The following is a 13,180-nucleotide window of genomic DNA, read 5'->3' on the forward strand; positions in this document are numbered from 1 at the left end:
AGACATGCTTGGAATGGCAGCTTCCTGAGGTAGTCATTAACAAGAGTTAAATTTAGGTATATGTGGATGAAGACAATGAAAAGATTTCTTGGAAGGTGGTGGTGTTCAATCCCTCAGTTGTGTCCAACTCTTTGCAACCCCATGGACTACAGCAAGCCAGTCTTCCCTGTCCTTCACCATCTTCCTGAGCTTGCTCAAACTCATGTCCATTGAGTCAGTGATGCCATCTCATCCTCTGTCGCCCCCTTCTCCTCCTGCCTCCGTCTATCCCAGCATCAGGGTCTTTTCTAATAGGTTGGCTCTTCGCATCAGGTGGCCAAAGTGTTGGAGCTTCAGCATCAGTCCTTCTAATGAATATTCAGGATTGATTTCCTTTAGGATTGACTGATTTGATCTCCTTATAGTCCAAGGGACTCTCAAGGGTCTTCTCCAATACCACAGTTTAAAAGCATCAATTCTTCCACACAAAGCCTTCTTTATGGTCCAACTCTCACATCCATACATGACTACTAGAAAAATCATAGCTTTGACTAGACAGACCTTTTTCGGAAAAGTAGTCTCTGCTTTTTAACATGCTGTCTAGGTTGGTCCTAGTCTTTCTTCCAAGGAGCAAGTGTCTTTTAATTTCATGGCTGCAGTCACCAACTGCAGTGATTTTGGAACCCAAGAAAGTAAAGTCCGTCACTGTTTCCATTGTTTCCCCACCGATTTGCCATGAAGTGATGGGGCCGGATGCCACGATCTTAGTTTTTTGAGTGAGTGGAATGGATAAAAGGAAGGGGTATAGGAAACACTGCAGAGGATTTGAGGTAGAAGGTGAAATTCAGGGTGTGATTCTCCTGGTCAAACCCAGGGCTCTGGATGAGGAATGCTGGGTCCTGTCTAAGGGAGGGTGTTAGTGGTGGTGGTAATGACAGCGCAGCAGCTTAGACGGGAGTCTCACTTCTGCAGGCTTGTGGGAAGGCCCAAGTTCGGGGTCCAAAAGGCCCGATGGGTAAAGGCACCGAAGGATTAATAAGGTCACTGCAGGACCACTTTGGGAGGCGGCCAACGCTGTGCTCTTTCCCTCGGTGCTAGGGAAGCCCTCGTCTCCACAGCGTTCCAGGTCTCACTAGCTCTCCCCATTCCTGGCACGGGTAAGCGGCGCTGCACGGAGCCTCCTTTCTTCGCCTGACCACCGCCTCTGGGGGGGCTCCTGTCCTCTGACCTCCCCACTCTCCCCACCCTTCCCTCTTTTCTCCAGGACGCCGCGCGGGAGTTCTCACCCTCCCCGCGTCGCACGCCCACCCGGCGGCCTCCTCGGCCCGCGGGGAGCTACCTCCCGGAGCTCGCCTGCGCCCCCGGGGCTGCTGGGCCGCGGCTGCCGAGACGGTGCGCGAGGGCGCAGCTTAACGGTCCCGCGGCCGCGCCCCGCCTGGCGGCGCCTCAACTGCTGCCCGCCCCCTGCGTCATGACGCCGGCGCCCAACGCGGAAGCCGCTCGCGGCGCGCCTGGTCCAGCCGCGGGCTGAGCGCGGAGCCGCGGGCGGGCGGGCGCGGGAGCCGAGCCGGAGCGCGAGCCGAGCGCAGCCTTTTTCGCCGGCCCGGTCAAGCGGGCACCGCGGGCTGAGCGGGACGAGCGCACCAGCGGGCGAACGGGGACACGGCGCGCCGGGGCCGCCGCCGAGGGGGATGCGGCTGCCTCCCCGGGCCGGCGTGTAGAGAGGGCGGGTCCCCGGCCTCGGGAGCGCGGCGGTGGAGGGGACAGAGGCGGCGGCCATGGCGACCCCCAACCTGGGGTCCTCCGTCCTGGCGAGCAAGACCAAGACCAAGAAGAAGCACTTCGTCGCGCAGAAAGTGAAGCTCTTTCGGGCCAGCGATCCGCTGCTCAGCGTCCTGATGTGGGGGGTAAACCACTCGGTAAGGACTCGGGCTGCGGCGCGCAGTCCCTTTCCTCCTCCTCTTCCTCCTCGCTCCCCTCCTCCTCTCGCTGCAGCTGCTGCGGGGCGGGGAGCCCGAGCCGGGCCCCGGCCCTCCGGCTGCTAGCCCTCCGGGGCTGCTCGTTCGCCGCGGCGCTTGGGTGCCCCCAGCCCCGCGCGCTTCGCGTCCGCCCCTCGGGGCCGCCCGGGCGCGCCTCCGGGATCCCCTTGGGACCCTAGGGCCGGATGCGGGACCGGAGGGTCCAATTTGCATTTGAACCCTGCGGCGAGTACCGGTATCACCCCCAGGCCGTCCGTCCGCTCTCGGGCCGATCTGTCCCCGCAGCCCGGTAACTGGGAAGTTTGTGCGGGGCACGACTCCGCCGGGGCTGTCACCCCTGCTGGCGGGGGCTGTTGGGGCCAGAGTGCCGGCGATCCCTTCCTCTGCGGGGGCGGCCCGGTCCTCCTCCGTCGGGCAGGTGTACCTGTCCGAGGTTGGGAGTGTCTGGAGCCTTCCCGCACGAGGGACAGGGGCGAGAATACTGGAGATCGCGGAGCTTTGGGCAGCGGCTTAGTGCTTAGGTCCTTCTCCGCCTCTCCTCCCCTTTAAAGGCGATATTCTTGGACACAAGGAATCTTTCTGGCAAAGAAAAAGGCAGTGTAAATATGGCCCTGGCGTTTAGCATCTTTCCCTACTCCCCTCCCGTCTCGCCCTGCCGCTGTGCCTGCTGAAGAGCTGCTTGGCGGGGCGTCTTGCTCCGCACATCTCCTCCCCCACTTTGGGGAGCCAGGCCGAAGTCGCCGCCTGCGGAAGGGCGGCCTGGGGATGACCGCAGGAGGGAGGGTCTCGGCGGGCGCGGTGGAAGGCGATCTTGAGTTGACCGCACCCGTTTGGGGGGTTTATTTCAAAAGCTGGAGGAGACGGCCTGCGAAGGTTGGCTTGGAAAGGTTAGCCTAACACACAAGCCAAGGTGCTGAAGATGCGCGGCTGCGGGCTATGCGGACTGCAGTCTGAGGGTCCGAAATAGCCTCCTGCTGATCTTAACAGCGAGAAACTCTTGCAGTTTTAATCACCTTAGATCAGGAAACCCGATAGGAGCTGTTGGCTGAGCCGTGAAAGTTTCAATGAGCCTGTGAATTTTGACCATCACCTACCCACTGCAGTCAATCGGCGTCTGGGGATAAGTGTATGTAAGCTTGTCTTCCGTACTTTAGATTTCGATGGATGTCTATGGGCCCTTTACAGCATAATAGAAATGACGGAAAACCATGCTGGTCTTTTAAAAGAACATTCTCAATGTAATGAACTTAGTTGAAATGGTTCAAAAACATCGTATTTGTATTTTTCTTTACCTAGCTGAGCTGGGGGAAAGGTGAAACTGTGTTAGAATTGATTGTGTTTGTAAGGTGTGACTGTTTTTAAGAAGGTTGAAACATGATTATTTCTATCAAGCCTAATGCCTGATCCACTGAAGTTTAACTTCCTGACAACTTCTTTAGCAGACTTTTGCAACAGCAGACACTAATACATCATCTTACACCCCCCCCATTTTATTACAGTAAATAAAATGTTATTTTTTCTTATGTAATATGTGTACAGTTCAGAGTTATGTTTTAAATTTGTTAAGCTTCTTAAAATTATGTTGTTGTTAGTTGCTTTTTTTTAAAAATTAATGTTAGTTCTGTATGTATGGATGCTTTTATCTCCTTTGAAGTGCTGGTGTTTTGGTCAGGAGAGTGTTTGTGTCTGAGGGTTTAACTTACTAAACTAGTCGTGATAACATGCCACTGAAAGAGCCTGCTCTCTGGGAATTTAGTCCCAAATTACTTTAGAAACCTTGTAATCGTGTGTCACTGTAACCATTTCTGTTGGTACTTTGTATTTTTTAATTGCTACATTTGTTTTAGAATTTCTTGCTAATTGGAAATATTTTGAAACTATGTAAAGTTTGTAAAAATAATGTGTGATTTGTAGATAGTGCATTTTCTTTTGCATTCAAGAAAGTTTGCAAGTCTAAGTGTAGTCATCCAGAGAAGTCAAGTTTCCATAGTATGAAATATAACCATGTTATTCATTCAACAAATGTATATCATCAGGCATATTATGGTAGCTTCTGTACAAAAGACTGCTAAAAATGCTCCTCATGTTTTTGTCCAGATATCTTTTTTTTTTTTTTTTGAGGGCTCTGAGTTGACATAAGAAAGGTCTATTTCACAGCCTTCTTTTTAAAAATGTTTATTTTCTTTTTTTTTTTTTTAAAGAAAGGAAGTGTATATAAAGATGAAATCTAAGCACTCAGATGCCATGTGTTTCTGGTTGATTTCATTTTAGGTAACAAAGTCTTAGATAAATGTTTTCATATGACCTTGTGTGCACCAAAGTCTACAGTATAGTATGAGAATAAATTTGTCAGTTGTATTGTGTATGAATGGAGACTTTTGGGAAAGCCTGGTGGAGCAGGAAGAGATCATTCAAATCAGTCCTTCTCTATATTTCTTCTTCTTCTTTTTATATAATTTTATTCATTTATTTAATTTTATTTTTAGCTGTGCTGAGTCTTTATTGCTTTGTGCAGGCTTTCTCTAGTTGTGTTGAGTGGGAGTTACTCTTCATTGGGGTGAGTGGGCTTTTCATTTTAGTGGTTTCTCTTCTCATAAAGTGCAGGCTCTAGGCATTCAGGCTCAGTAGTTCCAGCTTGTACACCCTAGAGCACTGGCTCAGTAGTTGTGGCACATGGGTTTAGTTGTTCCTGGCATCTGGAATCTTCCCAGACTAGTGGTCAAACCCCATGTCCCCTGCATTGGCAAGTGGTTTCTTATCCACTGCACCACCAGGGAAGTCCCTTTCTGTATATTTATAATGTAATCAAAATTAATGGGAAAAGATGTCATGAAGATTGCAATTTCTTGCTTTTACAATTTGTATTTGGGGCACTAAAGGGGAAACTACTACTCTGTAGTCATTTGCTACATTGAGGATCATGTAGGCATCTTATAATGTTGGGAATCATCTACACACCACAGTAAAATGCTCATTGGACCTGTGTTCCCATTCTTTTTCTAACTCTGTTGACTTTGGGCCTATTAACTACTTTTGCATCAATATTTGTTCTGTGAAGTATTGGACTGGATGATTTCCAACTTTTCCCTCTAACTTCAGGATTCAACTACCTTTACAGTCAGTTAGGTTCCTAGCATAGACTTAGGGTCCCCAGACTAGAAAGAGTAATAATACATGACAAAAGAAAGAATAATGATAGAGTTGGACTGTTACAGAAGAAGTAATAATACATAACAATAGTTACATGACTATTATAACCTTGCAAATGCAGCCACTCTCAGGGAAGTTTCAAGGCCATGGCTAGAGGCTAGGAAATCTGTGGTGATGGCAAGAGATGTATGAACTAGGAGTTTGTGGGATTGATTGTATGTAGTTGGACTGCATTGCAGTCTGTTATGTCCAGGTCTATTTGATCGAAATGTAGAAACTTGTAATTAAGGTAGAAAATTTCAAGTCCATTGTGGTGATAATTCTCAGTGACAAGAAAAAGCTTGACTTTAGGTGGTTAATTTGATATGGTACTGCTTTCTGACTTAGAAGACCCATCAGTGAATGGACCACTGCCAATTTTTATTTTAAGTATTTTAAGTGGAGAATATAATTGAATACATAAAGGAAAAGATGACTTAAGAAGGCAATTTTGTCTTGTTACATTTGGAATTAAACTAAAAATGATCAGGCAGTTAGCTTCTTACAATATTTTTAATAGTGTGTGGAACATAAAGAATGATAGGAGCCAGGGCTGTTTTAAATAGGTATTCTAAGAGGTATTCTAAGGTATTTTTATGGGAATGAAATAGCTTTTTAGAAATGAGTATTTAAAAGCCTGTTTAAATATCTATAGGAAGACCTTTTGGACAGAAAAAGTTTAAAGGATGTAAAACTTGCTTAAAACAAATGTAGTGTTTAGAAGTAATCAACATTAATGTTAATGTATGGAGTTTGGTTTTTTTTTTTTTTGGTTGAGAGCCATGGAAATGTGGATGAACACAGGCCAAATTCTGAAATATTAGAGGGGGTTTGGAAGTCCCAGTGGCAGGATGAATTGGTAAGCAAACCAGGAGAGCAGGGCTAGGCTGGGCATCATGAATAACTGGAGCCAGTGCTTGGGTGCTCTTGGGACTTTTCTGTCTGTTTTGGTTTTGTTCTTGCTCACAGCTGTCAGGTTTCCTCCATGAGCAGAGAACTAATGCTTCTTGAATTTCACTGTTTGCAATCCTCCCCTCCCCACAAAGGGGTTTTCTGTCTCTGATTCTGTTAATAAACATCCCATGGAAGGATTCTGACTGGTCCAGCTTCCATCAGTGGTGGCATTTCTTGGATCGAGCAGTTGTGAAAAGGTGACGGCTCTTGCTCATTGGAGTTGAGGAAGAACAGTTCCCCAAAGAATGGACAGGCAGCATCAGGCAGGTGCACATCCTAGTACTAGAGCTGAATGATGGCCTTGGTGCCCAGGCCCCACGGTTTGTGTGTTTCGGCAAATACGCCATTTTCTGAGCTGAGCATTTTAGCCTTTGTTATGTTCTCATCAAGATCCTAGACTTGTGAAATAGTGATGCCTTTTAGGTTCATGGGTTTCTATTTGGGCACTGAAAAAGATAAAAGAAGGAAACTAGGGTTTAAAAGTGAAATGAATAACTGTGAAATGTTGACTAAATGGAATGGAATGAGGCAATTAAATGAAAACCATAATGAGCTAGACAATAGATGAAACCCAGTGAATGGAACCCAAATAACCATTCATTGAAGAACCAGTCTCAGACAATCTTTTTTTTCTTTCCTTTACTTTATAGAGAAAGGAATAATGCCAGGCACACACATGCAAAATGTATTATTAGGGAAATATTTTTATACCCGCTAAAACTTGGGATTATATCCTGAGAACAGAATACATTTTCTTCTCCGTTTATTGACTACCTTAGAGTGAACTTGAATATTCAGAATTATACCCTTGGCAAGACAGTGATTTCTCTTTCTATGACAGGATTGTCTGCTACGTTTTTGCTACAGCAAGAATTATAATAAACAAACAAAACTTACCTTATGTTGATTAGAAAATGTGGTCAACCAGAGTAGTTAATTCTGCCAAAATATTTTTGGAAATACAAATTTTGGAATTTAAGGGAATTGGGACAATTTGGCCAAATGTCTTGTGCTCAGACAGATTAGGATCAAATCCTGCCTCCATCATCGATGGGCTGTTTGAGCAGATTGACATTTCTCTGCTTGAACCTCAGTTTACTCATTCTTACAACGGAGATGATGATGGCTATCTCACAGGATTATTTGAGATCAAGTAAGATAATGTGTTTAAAGCCGAGCACTATAATTGGCACATGATAGGAATTCAGTAATTGTACCTTAAAAATGAACAAATTCAGATGCTATTAGGCTGGTAGCATATGAATCAGCATTAGACAAGTGCTTCTCAAAAATTTGTTGTGTGTTTGAATCATTTGAGGACATTTAAAAACTACCTCCTAGCTTATTTCCCCATATATACTTTTATTCACGTTCCCTTGTGTGTGTGTGTGTGTGTGTGTGTGTGTGCGTGCGCGTGCGTGCGTGTGCGTGCGTGCGTGCGTGTGCACCATGGACTGCCCTACCCCCACCTACCCCCCACACCCGCCATGGCAGTCCAATGAAGGCTATGGATCCCTTCTCAGAATAGTGTTTTTTTACAAATGAATGAAAATGGATAGGGTACATCCTACCCTTCACAGATCTGCTGAATTCTATCCATGGACCACTTCGGGGGTTTGGAGAACCCAGTTAAGAACCATTCCAAGAGTAAGTTGAGGATGGTGTGGGGTGGGAAGCCAGGAGAGCATCCAGCAGGTGGGAAGAATTGTACATGGTAAGAGCAAGCATGTATGAATGAATTCCCTGCTGAGATCATAGTGCTAGGAGGTGGTGGGATTTAGCCCTGTACACTTAACCATGGAGCTGTGCTGCTGGGCTGGGGCCAGAACTTATAATTTCTTGCCCTCTTTAGTGATCTTTTCTTTCCTTCTTTAGCCTTAAAGGCTTTGACTGCTGCTGCTGCTGCTAAGTTGCTTCAGTTGTGTCCGACTCTATGTGACCCCATAGATGGCAGCCCACCAGTCTCCCCCGTCCCTGGGATTCTCCAGGCAAGAACACTGGAGTGGGTTGCCATTTCCTTCTCCAATGCATGAAAGTGAAAAGTGAAAGTGAAGTTGCTCAGTTGTGTCCGACTCTTAGTGACCCCATGGACTGCAGCCTACCAGGCTCCTCCATCTGTGGGATTTTCCAGGCAAGAGTACTGGAGTGGGGTGCCATTGCCTTCTCCAAAAGGCTTTGACTAGGTATTGGCTATTCATAAGGAGGAAAACAATTTTTCTTTTACAGAAAGAAAGTCATTACTTATATTTGAAGCATCTAAGAAGAGAGCATATGTAAAATTTATTCATGAAAAATCTTATAGGAAGTTTTAAAACAGGTTTCCCTATCAAGTTGTCCAGAGCCACCTATGGGTGATGGCCACTGAGTTGGAGAAAGCCTTTTTTTTTGGCATTGTTGTCTCACTTTGTATTGGACAATGCTCCCTACTCTGGGGCGCCCCTTCTTGGGGCCATCTTTTTTTTTTTTCTTGTTTTCCTTCACTCCTTAGGTGCCTGGGGCTCTTCCTCTCCCCCTGCAGTCTCTCCATGTTGAGATGCCCCACAATCTCAGTGTCTGCTTCTAGAACTTCAGAATGTGTTTCATCTGTGTGACCTTATTTAGCCCATGCTGATAACTGAGAAATGTGTATCTTCCCTTCTGACCTCCCTGCCAGCTCCTTCTTCAGTGTCTTATTCGATATCTTCACTCGAATGCCCAATGGGCACTTCAGATGCATCCCCACCAGGACTCTTGGTTTCCTCCCCTTGCGCTGTTCTACCTGTCCTGATCCAGTTTCTTCCTCGTCTCAGTCAACAGACACCATCTGCCCAGATGCTCAAGCCCCAAACCCAGGAACCAACCTCGATCCTTCTCTCTGCCTCACCCCCGCCCTCGCGACTCCCAGCTCCGAGTCCTGACTCTGCATACTTCTCTCTCCCCAGATGAATTCTCTTCCTCTAGAACACACAGGAGACTCCAGATCACCTGTGGCCACCCTGTCCTGTGTCCATCAGGTTCTCAACAGTGGTGGCAGGTCACTCATCTTTCTGAGACGTCAACGATGTCCTGGCACCACTTCACTGAAAACCTTCCGGAGGCCGCCCTATGCACATTTAACTGGATCACTTTGCTGAACACCTGAAACTTACAAAACATTATAAAGCAGTTATACTTCAATAAAAAGTAAAAACAAACTTGAAGAGGAAAAGAAAACTGAACACTTTTTAAGTGGCTTGGAGATCTTACCTGCCTTGTCCCAGCTTTCCCCTATGCCTTCTCCCTTCTAGCCACACTGGTCTTTTTCTATTCCTTAAATAAACCAAGCCCAGAGCAGCCCACCCCCCAGGTTCCACACTGTGTTTCTTCTTCATCTGAACTGTTCTTCCTTGGGTCTCTGAATGGCGGATCCCTGCTCCTCATTTTACCTTCTCAGCTAAAGGCTTGCCTTCTCCTATAGCCTCTGTGACCTTATCTAGAGAAGGCTCTCTGCTCTCACACGGCTCTTAGTCTCTCCGTGACACGTAACACTGTGGGAAATGGAGTTGTTTGCATGTTGACTATTTCTCTCCCCTGACTGGACTGTGAAGCTGTTCACTTCAGTTCTCCAGCAGCTGAGACTTGGTCTTGTCACTGCCGCCTCCCTGCATCCAGAATGGTGTTTGTATGCAGTAGGCGCCCAATAAGTACTGTGGAATCAAGAGTGGAGCCACCGAGTGCTCCACAGGGGTATAGCCCTTCCGCAATGGGTTTTCATCAGCACACAAGCTCCATTTTTGCTAGGACTGAGCAGAGCGTTTAGAGCAGTTTGCTGAGTGGGTTGAGCAATGCCTGGGGGAGTTGGGGAGGCCTGCCTGCAAGCTGGTGATAAGAGATGTGGGGTAACCACAAGCTGATGACAAATCAAGGAGCCTGTGTCCACAGCCGCTGGGGACAACTTTGTCTTGTGAACATGGCAGAGAAGGTTCTGAGTCAACAGCCTCTCTCCCAGAACGTCACCGAGTCAACTGTGCTGAAGACTACGAAAGCACTGCCGAACAGTCTGAGACCCTGTGTAGAAGAGTGCGCTGCGGGGTCATATCTGGTCTAGCCCATGTGGTGGGAGTCTGTTAATGCAGGAGTCCCCAGCCTCCAGGATCGTTAATAATGCCTGATGATCTGAGGTGGAGCTAATATAATAATAATAGAAATAAAGTGCACAATAAATGTAATATGCTTGAATTATCCTGAAACCACCCCCTCGCCACCCCATCCTGCCCCACCTCATGGGAAAAACTGACTTCAACCAAACCTATCCCTGGTCCCAAAAAGCTTGGGGGCTACTCTGTTCATGTCTTCCGGTATGCCTCTAAAGTGTCTAGCGTTCAGAAGCATGCCATACATACGTGAAACTGAATATTCTACAAACGTTGTGGAATCAGTGATGATCCCAGTGCCTTGGATCTTCCTGGGTATCTTTCTACAGTATTACATTTCTGCTGGTTCTTAGTCATGGTGCCTCCTTCCCATGTTTGCTTGGTAATTTTCGCCACGAGCTGCTCATTTGGACAATATTTGGGGAGGATTTTTGAGTCTTAGAGTGAAAGGGTATCCCTCTAATGAGGATTGTTCTTGTTGCCAGGTGGCTAGGAGCACTCTGGACCAAGGCCATTTTAAACTAAACTCAGAGCTTGGGATTTTTTGGACTTGCTAGTGATGTATGTTTGGGCTGTAGTCCCATGGGGGTAGAATGGGTTTATTTGGGGATCACCTTTCCCCTGAAGCTGTAACCCTTTTTGGGTCCTGGCCTTATGGAGAGAGGGTTTCCTGTAAGATCCCCACGTTGGGTGGGCTCTAGGCGCCAACCTCTGTTCCTTTTCACCCATGGGACCCTCAAAGCCTTCAGAGTGCAGCGGCTCCCATGGGAGCTGACAGCTCTTGCATCCCATGCTCACTCAGAGTTTGGCAAGGTAACTCCTGCCTCCTCAGTGCTTTGATGCCTTTAAGAAGATGCTTTAAAAATATTTTTTATTCAGGATATTTAGTTGTTTTCGGTGGCAGATAGTTCCACCTTAGCAGCAGATATGGAAATCAGCATCAAAGTTTCTAAAGAGAGGGAAGGCCAGAGTACAAGCGAGGGTGAAGTCAGAGACCCCAGGGTACTTGGGTGCTTCTCTGCCCACCCCAGGGATCGGTCAGTGAGGAACTCAGTGCCACCAGAGGAGACCCTGAGAAAGTCTTTGTTGTCCTCCAGATAAGAGGCAACCAGAGTCTAAACCAGGGCAGTTCCCTGGTGGCCGAGAGAGGGTGTCTCCAGAGATGTTTGGGAGGTTGATTTGGCTGGATTTGATAGGCATGAGGGAATGGATAGGAAGGCGTTGAGGGTGACCCCGGGTTTTCTAGTTTGGGTACCTAAATCGTTCTCTTTCACTCATGCTCCATTACGTTAATGGTTACCTTTTGGGCTATTAGCCAAAAAGAATCCATATTATCTGCACTTAGATGGTCCTTTTGTAGAAATGATTATATTTGCAATTTTGATGTTTACGTAAACCTTTACAGTTTATAGGTAAATCCAGCATTCGACAGATAATTCAGCATTTGACATCTTCAATCTAAATAAATTCTACCTCCACAACTAGGAGATGTGGTTTCATGGTCTAGTTTTAACTAATATGTACTTCATTTTGTAAAAAAGTGTCATTTTCATATCTAAAGTTCTTCTACCAATAACCTGTAATTGGTCTAGGGTACTTTTTTGGGGGGGTGGGGGGAGGTGTTTTCTTTAAGGCCTTAGAGGAAGAAGTATGAAAAAGACAGATTTTTTGCTTGTAAGGAGTTCATAGACCTACTGGGAAGATAGGCAAGTAATTATGTAAACAAGGTGCTAAATTGGTGAATTAATGAAACTGCCTTCAAGGTTTATTTGGTTGTAAATGACAGTCATGAAAATCAGCTTAGCTAGAGGGAAAAACAGGGAGGGGTGGTGGGGTAGCTCCTGGAACCGTAGGGCCCTGAGAGCCACATGTAGACAAGGATCCAAAGTGTCTGCTTCCTCACTTTCTCTCGAATCTTTGCAAGACTTTTCCTGAATCTTTTCTCCAACAATGTCTTTTCTCCAACAACATTGTCTTTTCTCAGCTGCTTTGTACAAGCTACCCCACACAGCAGCTATGCTTATTTGCCCCTAGGTGCAAGTCCATTCAGATGGCATTTAGTCACCCTACACCTAATTTCAGATTTCTTAACAGTGAAAAAAGGGAGTGACAAAGAAGAGGGTCAGTGGCCATCAGAGCAGCCAGCTGGGGCCATGGGGACTCCCACAGTGCAGGTTTGGCACCCAGGTGGAGGGACAGTGACAATTCTCAAACCTTGGAGTCTTTCCGGGCGAGGTACCCCCTCCCCTCGTTGTGTGCACAGATCTACAGATGACAAAGGCTTCTTAACTGCCCCGGGAGAGTTCGTGCTACTTGAGCTGGATTTTGAAAAATGCATTGGAGTTCACCTGGCAAAGAGGCTGGAGGGGACGGTTATAGGCAGAGTAAGAAGTGTGTTGTTGCTGCTGTTGTTTAGTCTTTAAGTCATGTTCGACTGTTTGCGGCCCCATGGACAAGGCTCCTCCGTCCATGGGATTCTCCAGGCAAGAATACTGAAGTGAGTTGCCATTCCCCTCTCCAGGGGATCTTCCTGACCCAGGGATCGAACCGAGGTTCCCTATATTGCAGGCAGATTCTTTACTGTCTGAGAAGCGTGTACAAGAGCATAAAGCACCTGTGTCGTTTTAGGGACCTGCTGAACCTTTTTTCAGGTGCTCTTATGCTTCCCATCTTCTGGTTTTACAGTTTTGTTTCCATTCTCTTGCATGTATTCCTGTTTAAATTCCTTACTGTTTGCATTTATTCTTTTGAGCTATTCAGATCCTGCCTGCAACTTGCTGGACACCCTAACAATCAGTTTAGTGCTGTTTGTAATCGTAAAAACATACTTTGTTTTTGTTTCCACCTGCACATTGAGAAAAGCATTATGTATTGTACTAATGGACCCAAGGATGAGAAGCCTGGATGGCACTGTCATCACATAACCTGCACAGAGATGCCCTCATGGGAGGGGCACTACAGCTGCCC

At 46.7% G+C, this 13,180-nt stretch overlaps 1 protein-coding gene across 1 annotated transcript in view; it reads left to right on the forward strand.

The window, feature by feature from the left end:
• Positions 1-1,518: 1,518 nt before the first annotated feature.
• Positions 1,519-13,180, forward strand: part of PIP4K2A (phosphatidylinositol-5-phosphate 4-kinase type 2 alpha) — a 183,145-nt gene continuing 171,483 nt past the window's right edge. Inside the window, exon 1 of the mRNA XM_040248576.1 lies at positions 1,519-1,898. Coding sequence (XP_040104510.1) covers positions 1,758-1,898 — 141 coding nt within the window. The 5' untranslated portion in view covers positions 1,519-1,757. The remainder of the gene's footprint in view (positions 1,899-13,180) is intronic.

This window comes from Oryx dammah, unplaced genomic scaffold, assembly GCF_014754425.2.
Source record: "Oryx dammah isolate SB20612 unplaced genomic scaffold, SCBI_Odam_1.1 HiC_scaffold_10, whole genome shotgun sequence".
Classification (NCBI taxonomy): Eukaryota; Metazoa; Chordata; class Mammalia; order Artiodactyla; family Bovidae; genus Oryx; species Oryx dammah.